This window comes from Calonectris borealis, chromosome 1, assembly GCF_964195595.1.
Source record: "Calonectris borealis chromosome 1, bCalBor7.hap1.2, whole genome shotgun sequence".
Taxonomy (NCBI): domain Eukaryota; kingdom Metazoa; phylum Chordata; class Aves; order Procellariiformes; family Procellariidae; genus Calonectris; species Calonectris borealis.
In genome coordinates, this window is record NC_134312.1 from 116,283,225 (window position 1) to 116,298,928 (window position 15,704).

General features: G+C 46.2%; 1 protein-coding gene across 1 annotated transcript in view; it reads right to left on the reverse strand.

Annotated features, from left to right (window-relative positions):
• The window catches only part of TIAM1 (TIAM Rac1 associated GEF 1), a 118,186-nt gene that overhangs the window by 63,105 nt on the left and 39,377 nt on the right, over nt 1-15,704 (reverse strand). The window contains exons 3-4 of the mRNA XM_075171107.1: nt 3,737-4,184; nt 1,258-1,430 (exon numbers count right to left, since the gene is read on the reverse strand). Of these exons, the coding sequence (XP_075027208.1) occupies nt 1,258-1,430; nt 3,737-4,184 (621 nt within the window). The remainder of the gene's footprint in view (nt 1-1,257; nt 1,431-3,736; nt 4,185-15,704) is intronic.

The window sequence follows — 15,704 nt, forward strand, 5'->3', positions numbered from 1 at the left end:
CTGAGACCATAAGCACCACGCTTACCTCCTGGATGAAGCTCTCCAGGTGGCAAAATACATGTACCCTGCCCAGGAAAGGCAAGTAGAAAGGGGCACTATGAGCTGAGGAAAAATCAGACCGATTTTTGGCAGAGAAGCTTGTCCGCAAAAAAATAATTTTTTTTTCCAGTATGCAATCAGATACTCAGTCTCTTCAAGATGTCAGCACCACTTCTTTTGAGTCAGTAAGGTTTTTTTATTTTGCACTAATTTGAGAATCTAGCCCCTTATTTAGGACAGCTGCAAGGACCTACGAGACCTACAAGTGTAATTTTAAAGATTTGCTCTGGAGTATAAGGGAGCGATGACGTGGGGGCACATCCTACCACAGAGTAGCTTCTAGTTTAAGAAGGCAAGAAATGGCATCACCTCAGCACAGGCTGGCAATTACAAATAAAAGAGTGTCACACCTTGACTAGTGACAACTTGCAATAAGAAAGTGGAATGCCAACCTAAAAATCACTCAGGGAAGCAGTAGTTACCAAAATACAGAAATCTTTTTCAGTGAAACACATCAACTAATGTATGGTCTTTGATATACGTACTGGATTTTTTTTAAACGTACCCTGTGAAATTCAGCCTTTTCTATTTTCTGATTAAAAAAACTAAAGATGCACTTTCAGTCTCCTCTCGGGCAACAGCAAGATGCTGACTAAGGTCTGTATGAACAATGGGCAACTGGATTCTGCAGTGCCATTGGGAGAGGTCCAAGTACCCCCTTGCACTTCAAACTCCTCTTGGTCTTGTAAACCCCTTGAGCCTCTCCGCCAGGTCCCATCTTTGATACATGTCTCTTACAACACGCAGATAGCGTTACAGCACATTTCATGCACTACTGTATGTCCTATATGGTAGCTGGCCTGGTCTGTGTGTTATACGCATGCTGTCAAACCATGCAAAATTCCCAGTTTTTAGAGGGATGTAAGAATATTTCTTATTTTTTACTTTGTTCCAACCATCTACACAAAGAAGGTCAGTCAATAAAAACAGCAGATTCACATGACAGTGATTCACATGTGGTGGTGGTCTCTTGAGTGGCATTTACCAAATATATTGTGTCCTTCCTCTTGCACTGCCAGAGGAAAATCCCAAACCTACTGGAGTCAGCAGGACTTTTCCATTGATTTGAATCAGAGCTAAGATTTCCTCCTTGGTCAGCGGGATGAAGGAGAGAGAGAAAAAGAGAACAGTTTTGTAAAACCCTTGAACCGGACCAACCTGAAAGAGGAAAGCATCCCCAAGGGAGTTGCTGAGACAGAAGACAAAGTCCTTCTTGGGGTGTTCAGGCACCGCTTGCACTATGCTGTTTTCCACCCAGACAGCATGCTTTGGGATGCTGTTGTGGTCAATGCCAGATCTGCCATCAGTCTCATAAAAAAACAACGTGCATCCTAAAAGAGACGGTTGTATATTAGCAAGCAACACATTTAAATGCACCAGCCACCCCGCATCTCTTCAGCGCTAATACTTGGGACTATAAATCACCCGTAAAACTGTCACAGGGATGAGGGAGGATTTGCCAGGGCCTGTTCAGGTTTTCAGCTCCACAGCGTAGAGCACCAGCAGCAGACCAGTTGGCCTAACAAGATGGTGATTTCCACACCATGGGGGCATGCCACAAGTTGTATGGTGCACCAAGCCGTGCACTAGCAGGGCCATTTTATTCGCCCTACGACTGCTAAAACAGAGCCGCAGACATGAGCCGAGAAGGTCACAAGTGGTAAAATACAGCCCCAGACGAGAAACATCATTTTAAGTGCTAAAGTGGGGGTCCTCCACAGCCACCCTGTCCTACCGAGGGGACCAAAAGGAAGATGCCGGCGTGAAAGCGTGGCTCCCCCGGCGGTGCCGGACGGCTGTGAGCCAGCCCGGCGGAGCAGACAGGTCCCCAGGCAAATCCCCACCGCCCTGCCGCAGCCTCCTGCAGCTGCTAGCTGCTACAGCCCCTGCGAGGCAAAGATCAAGTGATTTAATTACTGGATGCAGATGAGTAACTGGAAGAAAAATGGACTGGAATGAGCTGTGCTCACTGAAAGACTGATGTACAAAAAACCCCCAACAAACAAACAAAAAGCATAAACCAAACCCTTATTCCACTATAACATTTCAGCTCTGACTCATGGCGATAGGGCCAGAAACAAAAACGCATTTTAGCTGGGGACCGCAAACAACCTGCTTGGTTTTACAAAACAATCTTTACAATTGTCGGGGGGGGGGGACTTTTTTAAACTAAAACTGGCACATTGTTTCTCTGCCACTGGAAACAGCCCTCGGTGCAAAGGGAGAGATGCACAGAGGCCTGTTACCCAGCCTCGCAGAAAACTATTTGCAGCCAAACAATAGCAGCTGTTAACTTCAAAGCCTCGTTTAAACACTAACATTATTAAGTCACAGCAATCTAAGGAGCAATCGCTCCCCTTGAGTCAAAGCACTTTAAAATAACGTTGCCTCTGCGCTCATCCTTCCCCTTTTTCCTCCCAGATGGCCTTTTGTTTGCCTGCTCCTCACAGCAAGACCTTCCTGCCACAGGGCCCCCCTCCCAGGAGATTAGGGCTCCCCCCTACGCCTGAGCCCTCCCTCTCCCCTCTTTCATTTCCCCAATCTCTCTAACCACCTCAAGGAAGAGCTGGCACCTAACTTTGCTGTGGGTTTTAAAACAGTGCTGCAAGTTAAAAAAAAAAAAAGTGCTCTGCAGGCAAAACAGGACTTTAACCGTACTGAGCCTTTTGGTAACCCCACCTAGAGCAGGAGACGTGGCTCTGCCTCCCCTGGCTCACAGACGAGGCCCGTCGCGGCAGAGGAGAGCGGGGCCAGTCCCAAAACCCTGCAACCGTTGCTTCCCGTTTTGCTGCTGATGCAACCATATGAAGATTAATTAGAGGTTGCTTTAGGAGGCCAGCTCTTGAGTTTCGCTGCTCCATTAACATTTATGTGCATTTATAAGCCCTCAGGCTCCAAACAGGGCTGGAGCACCCTCCTAGCAGGAACTGCAAAAATTCAGAGAGAAAAGGGTCTGTGGCGCCGGCAGCCGAGGAGGCCGGCAGGGCAGCCGGACGCCAAGGGCTGCCCACCACAAGATGGGTGACACAGCCAGAGCCAACGTCTCCCAAGTCACAAGCCAGCCTCGATGACCAAGCCATGTCTTCCCGTCCACACCTCAAACGTGTTGCATCTCACGGGGTGTTTCTATTCATGAAGCACATCTCAGAGAAGGAGAGGCCAACGGTGCTACACACAAGAGGAATGCATGCAGGAAGCCCCTGCTTGAACGCGTGACAGCAACCAGCATCGTCACTAGCAAACTCCCACTGTTTCGTGCCTGCGTCTGCACACAGGTATTTACTTTGTCAGCAAGCCATAGGCATGCTTCTTAAAGGGAAACACCCAGTGCTCGGAGAAGCCACCCCAGGTGGTGCCAGCAGGACTCGAAGCAGGGTATGAACCCCGCTACAGTGCAGCACGGTCACGTGTCTTGGACTACACGCATGCCATAATGTAAGCATATCAACAACCATCAAATAAAACCCCACTCTGAAAACATCAGGACCACTTCCTCATACTTGCTGTTAATTATACTGAAGTTCATGGCAGCTTTTGTTAAGAATCTAGACTATGGTTTCTTCATCTGCAGCAATACACAACTCACAGGATACCAGAGAAGCCCATCTGAACAAACCCTTGCGCGCTTGCTCTGTACCTTTCAGGGAAACCCAGTAATGCTTCCATTTTCTGCGGGTGGCCGACTCCACTTTCTTGTTCTTTTTGTGCACCAGGAAGTTTTTCACTGCCAGAGCACCGGCTTTCCGTACCGTGCCCTGGGCAGCCGTCAGGAGGATGTCGGACTGCCCTGGGGAGCTGAGGGTGCCACTGCTCTGCTCATCACTGAGGGCAGAGCCGGCCTCCTCCAGGTTCTCACTGTTGGTGGTGCTCATCTCCAGCTCCCGGCGGAAGTTCTCGTACACCCCCTGGCGAAGCCCGTCGCCTGTCGAGCTGCTCCCGCTGTCGCTGCCGATGAAAGCCCGACTGGCCGTCGGGGAGTAACTTGAGTTGGTAGCATTGGAGCGTCTAGAAAGGAGGTCGGTGTCGGTGGCTGCTCCCTCGATCCCACTGTCGGTGAACTCGCTCCCTTCGCCTGCGTTGACATCCTAGTTGCGAGAGAGACACAGCGTGAGATGAAGAGCCTGGCCGAGCCTGGCCTTCTGAAGACACCGACAGAACCTGAAACGCCCAAGTGGCACCACATTTCTTCACACCCCCATTTTGTCTGGCACTGGAAATCCCTCATCTCTTTTTTTTGTGAAGACAAACAACTGGAAGAAAAGGTGGGATAGGCAGAACTTCCAGCACAGTTTAGGAAAGACCAGTCACACACGCACAATTTCAGGTGGTGCCTCTACAGCCTTGGCATTTTGAATATAAGACGCAGCATCATCTGTTTACATTAAGCTAAGTTAACAGTGCTAAAGGTTTTGCAAAAGGAGAACATATGGTAGCAAAAACTGGCAGTGTCAAGAAAAGCAGCAATCAACCTACGCATTTTGAAAAGAAAACATTGATATTGTACATTCACACCTACAGTTGAAGGTACATTTTAGACATCCCAAGATTGTCATTTGCAAATTATATAACTAAAAAGGTACTTTTTTTTCTGCTAAGAAGTTTGAGAGATTATTTCTGTTTTGTGTCACTTCTACATCACAAACCCTAACGATGGGCCAGAATCCCATGGTGATAGACCCTGCCAAAATACTGCAACAACAGAAGACCCTTCCTGGTCCCCAAGAACTTGCAGTTGAAGGATCAGAAGAAACAAGAATATGGCCGGCTTGAGCAAGACAGGGAACAACATGACCGAATTCAGGTTTCGAAGGCTTAGTGGCTCAGCTTGCCCCTTGCAAGAAGGCTAGTGCCCAAAGGGGGCTAACCACTACCATCTCAGCACCCAAAGGCATCTGTGGCAGTTTTTGAAGGAGGACAAATAAAGGCCAAGTCCTGTATGTGGAAACAAATATCTTATGTTAGATACTCGGGAGACGAGGCAGCCAGGGAAGAAGATGCAAAGAGGTGAGAAATATGGCCAAAACAACAGGAATTTCAGCCTCTACCTCTCCTGCAAGAGCAACCGGTGCTTGATTTACAAGTTTTAAAAAAATGAGGAGCCTCTGAGAAGAGGTGGCAGAATGCAGTATTTATTTTGAAAGAAAACAAGCTTCTAGGTGTTGGTTCAAGCACCAGTTTCTGTGCATTCAAGAGCAGCTCTGCGGAAACTGAGAAACCCTCCACCGAGCACTGTTTGAAACCTTCCTCCTGTGGAGCAAGAGCTGGATGAGGAAACCTTAGGGGGAGGGGAGGGGTGTTGCTGAATTTGACTAACTTTTAAGGCATTAATTTGTAACGGATGGGCTCGTTCTTTGTAAACGCTGCCTCTCAGGGGACACTTGGAGTCCAGCTGGAAGAATAAGCGCTTCCTTCCCCGCTCAATGAGCACAGTTCCTACTCAGTCTGGTTATTTAATGCAAGACATAGTGATAGACAAGACATTCTGGACCGGCCAATATTCCTCTACTCACACCGTATGTGAACAAGCTGAGCAGGGCTTCCTGTAAGTGCAGTCATCTACCCGTACAGAGCAGTTTTCACAACCACACGTTTTTTCCGGCTGTTCAAATAACTTGTTTTTTGGAAGCCAATTATCTTCCCATTTCTTGCAGCACTGCAAAGGAGGGATATCTGCAGAGGGGAACTGGTGCTGCTCAGAAACCAGTGTTTACAAAATACTGCCAGGAGTGAGTTTTTGCACTCCATCACAAAAAGCTGGATGGTGCAACTTCTGATGACAGCGCTTCATCTGAAACCCTTTGCGTCAGGGATCCAGGACTGGCAGGGCCGCTCGACGCTCACGCGCCCGAGGCACTGCCTCTCTGCCAATACAGCAACATCAGCATAAAACCGGAGCGCCAAAGAACTGAACCGGATCCCCCATGTTCACTGGGGTAGTTATTCCCATAGAATGACTGGTGTTTGCATTTGTTTTCTGGGGCCTTCTTCCTCCATAATTTTTTTACAGGGAAAACGTGTGTCACTTGTATAGCATAAATAAATCTGCATTCTGCAGTGAACATTACGTAATGGTGGCAACAGAAATTATTGGAGGTTTTGAGACTTTTATTTTAGGTTAATGATTTAATAAATATACAATCTGTCTTGTAATTATTTTATCCATGCAATACAAAAAGTATAGAGTCAATTCCAAAATTTTAGCTGATGTAATTTTTAGGAAGCGTATCTCATATTTTAGCTAGAATTAGTCAGTTTAAAAAAATAAAGAGCTACTAAAACAGACCACCAACTTGAGGGAGACAGGATTTGTAATTTTGCCAGCTAATGTATGCACAAAACTTTCTTGGTGCTTTTTAGCAGATGGAGTATTTTTTTCAAAACCAGAAGTGCACCCAGAGATGTTCAAGCACAGTGCTGCAATGCAGGCCAGGCTCTCAAGGTTCCTCATGCCCAGTGTGACACAGCCTTCTTCTTGTGTAACCTTGATGAGACACAGCATTAATTGCCTCAGTTTCCCCATCCATAAACGAGGATTATACTCCGTAAACGATAAATGGGCAGAATGGCTTACTATTGATAAAAAAATGAAAGGATGGAAAACTCGGAGTGAATACGCTTATGAGCCTAAATTGTAGCACATTTTGCAAACATCTTTATAAACTTTATCACAATGCAAGTGATAGGCTAGAGAGGCCAAAAGATCTTTTCAGCATAACACTGCAGCCCTGCCCCTAATCTCCCTCTGCTCCCTGCACTCCCTTTTCCTCTCTTAAATATCCCGTATCAAAGACTTCTTCCCAACCAATGCAAGCCCTTTGGTAGGAGGAGGGTCTGAGCATACAAAGGTCAGAACGGTTCAAAACCTACAGCGTGCTAATATTGTTCACGCCCATGAATTATGAAACGTAGCATTGAGTGAGCTTAGCACTTTCGGAAGTCTGCTGTATGAGAAGATTGGTCTCGGGGTTAGTAGGGTTAAGAGCATTCACTGAACAGGTCTCTGACTTCTGAGTTCCTGCTGCAAAGTCAGCTTGTTCTCATCGGAGGGTATGAAAAGCTCTCAAGAAGCCGCCGGCATCTGCTCTGGCCGTCTCACAGTGCTATAATCCGCACACTGAAGGGCATTCAATTAAGAGTTCAGCAGAAAGTACAGCGGTTTAGTATTGTGCTTCTGTAGAAATGTGCCAAGGCTGAAGAGGTAACACTCCCAAGCCAAGCAACAAACCATAGCAGGGTTTAATGAACACATCACTGGGGGCATAGAAATACTCCTGCAAACTTTCAAATGAGGATGCCAAAAATTAAGCATCCCAACTTGCACCGTGAGCAGCATGGCTTCCCACTGACGAGATCGATGTGAAGACATGGGCCCCTAGCTTTGGTGTCCAACCTCAAAGTACCTACTGACATGGCCACCACAGGCTATTGCCCAGACACGAAGCAAACATTGTGTAACCTTGATGAGAGCTATTTAAAATCACTCATGTTTCCTGCTCGAGTTCTCAAAGAGCCCCACGGGTGACAGCAACATCTCTCTCCTCCGAGGAAGACTTATTACCGTTCCGGGTCCATGACAGGATGCACCACAAAGGCTTGCTAACGCAACAGGCATTTCACTCCTCGGCAGAAGGAGTTCCCAGGAGACGACTCTTGAGGCTGAGAGTGAACTACAGACGCAGCTCAGCCTTCACTACTCACCTCTCTGTCTCCAACAGAGCATCCCTGCGGCTCTCCACCAGGACGCCGATGGCATGTGCCAGGCACGTCATGGGAGCTGGGAGACAGCGGATTCTGCAGTCTTCTTCGGAAGATTGCAGTTTCCGAAGCCCACGGTTTTGGACATTAGACACACATTATAACAAATCACCAGCACGTTACTCTGGACTTGTAATTGCTGTTATCAAGGGGCTCTGTTTTATTTCACTGGTTAAAAAACCCAAAAGTTTCATTCAATTCTGTGTAAGATTGAGGACACTGCACCTTGTATTTTGCACCTCGCCAGAGAGCTTGTGTTTTGTATTTTCAGGCTGGCAAACAGCTGTCTCCACACAGAGGAATATTTTTGCCGAGAGAGACCATCCCAGGAACCAAATGCAAGACTGGAACTAAAATCTGTGCTGCCCCGCTTAGCCTTCCCACTGGTGTTTACCTAGCTTCAGGCCTGCAAGGACAAGAGGGCAAAGCAAAAGGGAGGTGGAAATCATTAAACTGGTCACACCAAGTAGAAGGCATGTAGCAAAGAAAAGAAAGCGTATTTCCTCCAAGACAGAGAGATGGGGGAAGTCGTGGGAATAGCAGTTCTCGGCATTTTGCAAACACGACAGGTCTTAGTCCATGAAGACGACAAACTGAATAAACAAGGGGCTTCGTCCCTTCAAGATTGCTCAATGGAAAGCAGGGAGAAAGTCGCATAAAGACCACTGGCTGAAGAAGCGAACTAAACCGGCCCTAGCGACTGTGCTGCACTATGCAAGTGCTTTGATGGGGAGCCAGTAAGTAGTAGCACAGCTTCCACCAGGATCCGGGATCCCTGCTGCTGCTGAAGACGACAGAGGAGCGGCACTGTTTCTTACACTGGCAGTGCTACCATATCCGTTGTAAATGCCTAGGGTTTATGAGAAGAGCTTCAGCAGACAGTAATGGAGGGAAAGAGGAGGGAAAGGTAGAATGCCCTACGCCAGAGAGATGTGCCACAGAATTAGAAACCAGAGACGGACTGAATAGTGCCGTTGTTACCAATAAGAACGCAGCGAGGCCCAGCACGCAGGCCACGTGCCAGGACAGTTACAACAGCCCTAATAGCATTCGAGCGTAATGAAGTGGAATTATCACAGCCCCATCAAATGCAGAGAGCAATTTAACTGATGAAGCAATTGGGTAAAATATTAGTGAAAGTATTAGCAACCCACTTAAATATATGTTTTTTCCTCACATGAACACCGGGTTTCATGCAAAGCAAGCCAACGGGGAATAAAACTGTAATACAAGCTACATCAAGCTAATGTACTTGGTGCTGTAGCTTTCGCATACTCATGTGATACTCATACCTCTGTATGTCCGCTATAGCCACATTTGTTAAAAAATTCTTGCTAGATTTAGAAGATACACAGAAAAAACCCTTTTGCTTTAGAAGAAATGTCTACCTTCAGCTAGCAAGGATCAGGCAAAAAGTTTTAGGGCAGGTTCCAAGTGTCCTTGTCCCCTTGTTGAACACATTTGGTACTGGCCTCTGCTAGCAAGAGACCACTGGGTGGGATAAGCCTTGCCCAACTCTCCAGCTCATGACTGGACACCTTCAGAGTGCTTGCAATAACGATGCACTTGCCAAACTTCCCACCAACACCACTGTTACAGACACTATTAAAATGGCTTGGTGAATCACTTTCTCCTGCTTGACTGACAGCAGTGATTCATGGGTACTTTAAGCACATGGGACTGATTTAGTAGGAAAACTCTTACTTCCCTAATATAAACAGTTCCTTATGTGGATAATCCTTCTTTCTAAATTAACCATTAGATTGAAATTACTCATTAGTAAAAGGCAACTGAGTGGGTTTTTTTCCTTGGAAAGGGCTCCCTCCAAGAGAACACAAATCCTCTGTTCCCTGTCCTGTTTAGCAATAGAGCAATAAGGTGTTCACATTCAGCAACATCCTGAAATTGCACATAACCTGTCTGGTTGCTAGTTAGGCAAGCACCACAGAATACATTTAAAGTAGATGGGTAAGCAGCCTGATGGTTTGCATGCTTTTATGAGCCTGGTGTCTCTTTGAAGCTCCTATGTAGAAAAAGATTGGTCTGAGAAGTGGTTTTCCTTTCTTTTCAGTACTGACTCTACCATCATTTGACCGTCAAGGTGGTCTGTTAAGGTACGACTTGCTCCAAATCAAAATGAAATCCTTTCTCCAGAGTAACTTTAACACCTGATAATGAATGCGTTAGAAGACTTATCCGTCTTGAAAAGAGCCAAAACATTCCAAGAAGCAAAGATAAAGCATAAATTGCAATTGAAACCTGAGTGGGAGAAATGGTTTTAAACTTGCAATGGAGAAACACAAAAGCAACTCTGTAGTTCGTTCTGTCTGGGAGGAATACAGTTTTGAAGACTGTTACAAACATACTGAATCGTGTCCACATAACTCACTAAAAAGTCAGAGGGATTATAATAATGACATGAAGGAGATCTGCCACTGCAGCAACGAACAAAGCCCCTCAACCAGATGCTGGGAGCTGATATGAAAGAAGGTTTTGAAGATATCTACAGGCCTGCATACAACAGGACAGTACTATATGAGAACTAGCCAGGATGCCCTGGATTTACAGCAGGCTTTGCAGAACTAAACTGACAGCCACAACCCAACATGGGCCAACTGCAGTTTTCTGTTGGATTGCTTGGGTCTTGTTTACACCTCCAAGGAGGGCTCCCAAGTACAGTGAGGTACAGTTACAAGCCAATTGCAATTTGTATGTGAATACCAGACTGAGATGCTGGGTTTGTTACCTTTGGGAATTCAAAGAGATCGGATACTGATATGTACAAGCAGCTTTAGTTCCTACTTCTGTGCACTCACTGCACTGATGCAACAGTTCTTCAGATGTCTGAAAGAGTCAAAATTAAAAAAAAACCAAACCCTTATATGTGTTATTAAAACTGCTCAGAGAGGTTTAACAAGCAAGTAGGTTTTGGCCATGGTTCTCTGAGATCAAATTTACTCTCAACAAAAAAGGTACTAGTCCAGACCTCTAGATATTTCTCCTAGCAGTAAGCTTCACTCTTATTATGAAAGGATGAATCACAGTCACAGGTTTCTGGGCAATAATCCCTGGGAAAGTCTTAAGGCATGGATTTCAATGGATTTTGGTTCCAGAATTCCTTTGTGAACTTGTCTTGGTGAATGCTGTACAGTGTAATTTGGCACCTTGGAAAGACAGACAAGGTACTGGGTGCCAGGCACCCAGAAGATGCTCGAATATGGGAAGGAGGTGTGCATCCGCTTTGCTCCTGTGGGACAGGCAGGTAGCAAACACCAATGTATTAAGCACCCATCAACCCCGTTTCCTTTGCAGACAACTCTGACTGATATATATGGCTGTTACCTCAGTATTACACACAGCTCCTTCGCTCCATGTTAAGCTATCACGTTAGCTTGGTGCCTCTAACACAGGGGTTGGGAACATTTTTGGTTCCCTGACTCCCCAGACATTTTCCAGCTAATATTTGGGCCCTTCCAGAAAGATCATCTCTGTAGACCACCATGTTTCCCCAAGGATCCTTGTTTTCTTAGCTTAGATGCCTTAAAGGCAAGTTATGGACCCACAGGGACTCCTGCAGCAGTCAGGAAAGTACAGCCCTGGAGGACTTGTCAGTTGTGAGATAGAAAATGTTGAAAATGAAACTGTCCCCCATAAAGCTGCAGCGAAATACATGGGGCAGCTTTACCCTTCTCTCCAAGGTACTGTGCGGAGCTCTTCACTGACTCAGGACAGTTGTGGCATCAGTTTGCGACCTGTTCATATTCAGAAAGCTAGTTTTGCATCCCTAAAAGCTAAAGTATGGGGTAAAGGGAAGGGGGAGGATGTTTTGATTTTGCTTTTTAATAATATAAGAGAAATCCAAGCCTGTGAGAGGATGCACAGAGGACAACAGGGCCCTCAGCAGGAAACAGCATGAAGCACCACCATGGGATCTGAGCACACCCACTTCTCCCTGGCTTTAGCACTAACTTTTTTAGGGGTGCTAAAGGACATAATACCACAAACGAGAATCAACCCATAATCCAGTAAAGCCTTTTGCAGTGTGGGCCCTGCACACAGCTTCCGACACCTGCACAGATCTGGGGTGGACGCCTGCTTTCCATCCCCAGAAGTGAAAGGAAGTCTCAGTTCTTGAGCGTTGCCGTGTTTAATCCCTCTGTTCCCAAACGATATGCTGAGGACCCCCCAAAACTTACCTTGCTTTCATCCCAATGGACCACCCAGATGAAGAAAGTTTCTAGAGGGATTGAGCTAACTATAAACGAATGCAAGCAGCCTAACTGTGCTCGAGTTAAACAAATGGCAACATGCCTAACCAAAATCCTGGAAGTAAAATCCAGGGTTAGGTTACTTTTTGTTCGCTTGGTGCCCAGAAGAGGCAATTCTTCTTCAGAAATGTAACAGAGGGGATAGAAGTGGGAAAGTGGGAAAGCTGCTAGAGCAGCAGCTTGAAATCAAAACATACCATCTGGGAGGTGTTCACCTGAACAATCACCTAACTTAAGGGAGCAGGGAAATGTCTGCCATCTGGGGTGATGACTAGTCACAGGATCACATGCTGAAGCTCTCTAAAAAGAAACGTTTCAATGGAGCACTTCACTGGAAAGGATCACTACTGCAAATTGCATCCATCTAAGTAAACACAGCCCAGCAAACAAGCAGCTGGGGCAACCTGTCTGTGATTTTTAAGTGGAAAGTACTTGAAACTAAAAACATGCAGTGTATAGAGCTTTACAGAGAACACAATTATTGCCAATGGTACAAGCACTTCAGATGTATAAATGACAAAGTCCTACTGTTTAAAAAAACATGCCTGAATGGAGATAGATCAGATATCAGGACTGTTGATTTGCTTTCCATTGGCTTCAGACCAAGAGCGAGGGAAGAAAAACAAATTAAGATCTTCAAAAGAGTATCAAAATATTTGCCAGTGAAGACCAAAACACTCATTTTCACATGCTCCTTTCCCTGACAGTTATGTGTGCTCCGAAGGGAGTGACTGCTATTTGCTTTAAAATATCCTGAATAGGCAATACCTGATCTAATCTCAGCCATCTGGGAAGGGCAGCCTGGTGACAGAGCAGAGAAGACCTCTGAGTTTGGGTCTGAAGCCCTCTATTCAAGCTTTCCTCCAGGCTCACACTGAATCCACTTCCAGTTAGCCAGGCCATAAACAGCTCATTCGGTCTAGCCATTAAACAGGTCTGGTCATTCAGACCCACTGAGAACTGCCACACTGGCTGCTGCCTGCCCCAGCACCGGCAGCCAGCAGGACCCAAGATGTGGATTCACAAGCAGTTTACACTGGTGCCAGCTTGGGCTGCCACCAAAACGAGTGGTTATCCCTTCCCCACCCAGCCCATTTCCACCCCTTCCTTTAACTTCGTCCCTTTAGCTGAAAACAGAGATGTTTGGTTTTAATAGGGTTGTTTGCCTGGAGGCTGAGCAAAGTGATCGGTGCTCTCCAGTGGGATTCAACCCCTTGCATCACCCGAGCCAGACCATCCGACTCGAGGATCTCCAGCTTTTGGAGATTCGGAGTGCGGCTCAAGCTATATCTGAGACCTTGGGAACAACCTCCGTCTGAAAGGCACTATGGGACTGCATGAACGGGGGCTCGAACCAGTGAGGTGCACACTACAGCAGAAAACCAGTACGATCTTACTTTTAGGCACTTACTAAACTATGTGTCATTAATTATAATTTAATGATACACAACTTTGTCCTTATTTCTTTCCTCGATTCCCTCTGGAGTCAAATGACTAAGATCAAAGGTCAGGGTCAATCTGATTAAGAATCATATTGCGGTTGAAAATCGCTATGTTTTCCAGTCTACAGACTGAGATTACTTAAATAGGAGCAGAGCTTCAGCTGCTGAAGATACTCTGCCTGGAAAAGCGATGAGTGAGGAGGGCTATAAGAGCAGGCTGTAAGGTCACAAGTGTTATTATGTAGAGAGTGAACAGGATGCAGTGGAAGCCAGAAGGAGAAAATTATTTCAGAAAAGAGAATTCATGGGGGACAGGTCAACCCAACGCTCTTGGATGCATTCCTTGCTCAGGAAGACTCAAATCACTAATTTTCTGGGATCAGGAAGAAAGCCCTCAAGGAAAGTTCACCCCGTACTCTCCCCGTTTCTTTCTCTTCCTGAGCACCTGGTATTTTGGGAACAAGGTACTGGATTGGATGGTGCTTTCATGTGACTGACCCAATGTGGTCCTTTTACATTTTGAGGTTATATCCTCTATGCCACAAGTGAAAAAGTTTTACTCAACTTAAAAACAAGTATCAGCTCTCTGGAGTTTAGCCATCCTACAGAACATAATGAAATACTATAACCTGTTATAAAATTCCCTGAGATGGTAAAAAAATAGTATTGACTGGAAAGATGCTCTATTTTTAGACTGGTTTCTGTGTATGTCCTGATCTAATTCCCACAAAAGCCTTGGTTTCATCCCCCGCATATTCTGCAAAATTTTTATATAGGATTTTTTTTTTTAAGGCTTGAGATCCCAAATTCCTTCAGGCTACCTACAGAGGCCTAAAAATAGTAATAAACTTGAAAATCAGGCAAAAGGGGATTTAACACGCCAAGGACATAGTCTGGGGCTGGCGCTGAAGGAGGCGCAGTTTCCAAGTCAGTCGGGCAGGAAGTTTGTTCACTCTCCCTCTGCTCAGCTTCACAACAAACACTGGACTGAAGACGCTGTAAAAAAACTTTCCTTTCCCTGCAGAGTTGAGGGACATCTTCTTGCTGCTCCTTCTCAAAAGTTACGTAAAAAACCTGGACTGCACCATTGTAACGCTCACGTTGGAATTGTGCTTTCCGTGAGAAATCACAGGCTGGGCTATAAAGCTCAGAGAAGAACGAGTCACCCTTCTCGTACATGAGTGGTTGACCATGTGGAAACACTTTGGCCATTGTGTCTCCTTGGATTTTAATGCACACAGGAGTCACACCATGCTCTGAATACTGCTTGTAAAACACCATCCCTCCCCCAGAAAAGAGAGTCCACCCCTAGCTTCACACCTCCTGGGGCCTACTCCTAATGCCTTCTCTACAAAGCAAATACCAGCACTGGAAGCTCATGGAGGTCTCCAGCTTTGGTGGCCACTGCCATCACCATCTTGACCATCATGAAAACCAGAGGGGGAGGAGCGGGACCTGCAAGGCCAGAGCCAGCATCAGGTAGGGCTGGCTCATGCCGATCCGGCGCAGACACCTATGAACAGACATGCTGCTGGCACCATGGCCTGGCAAGCAGATTTTGCTGCATGACCAGAATATCTGCTGTACGTGCAGGATGCCTTTACCTAACTACCCTTGTAGTGGAGTTTGAAATGTCAAAAGAGGTTCATGCCCTATCCCTCCATTTGATGGTCTAGAGAAAAGAGCAGTCAGAAATTATCCACAGTGGGGGAACATGGAATAAGGAGGTGGCAAGACAGGCTTGGAAGTCTTGTCCAAAACCATATCTCAAGGTTTCCATTCCTTAATTCCCCTCCTGAAACTTCGGTAAAGGCTGATCACAGCAGGGGAGCATGTGGTTACATTTGTCTCTGAACATCTACCAGAAGGAGGAGGAAGAGGAGGGAGTCTCCTGCAGGCAGATGTTTAGCTGGAAGCAGGACGCAACAGGGCCATTTCACAAAATCTGGATCCCAACAACCCCAAGGTTGTAGGATCCTGAGGATCTCACAATCCACAGTCAGAACAAGCTGTATCCAACTGGAGCTTGTCTCCCTTCAAACAAAAATGGGTGAAAATGTCAGCCAATTAAGCTTTTTCCACCTACATCACATCAGCTCCAAAAGCCAAACAGGATCCCAGCAGAGCTCTCTGGGAAGTC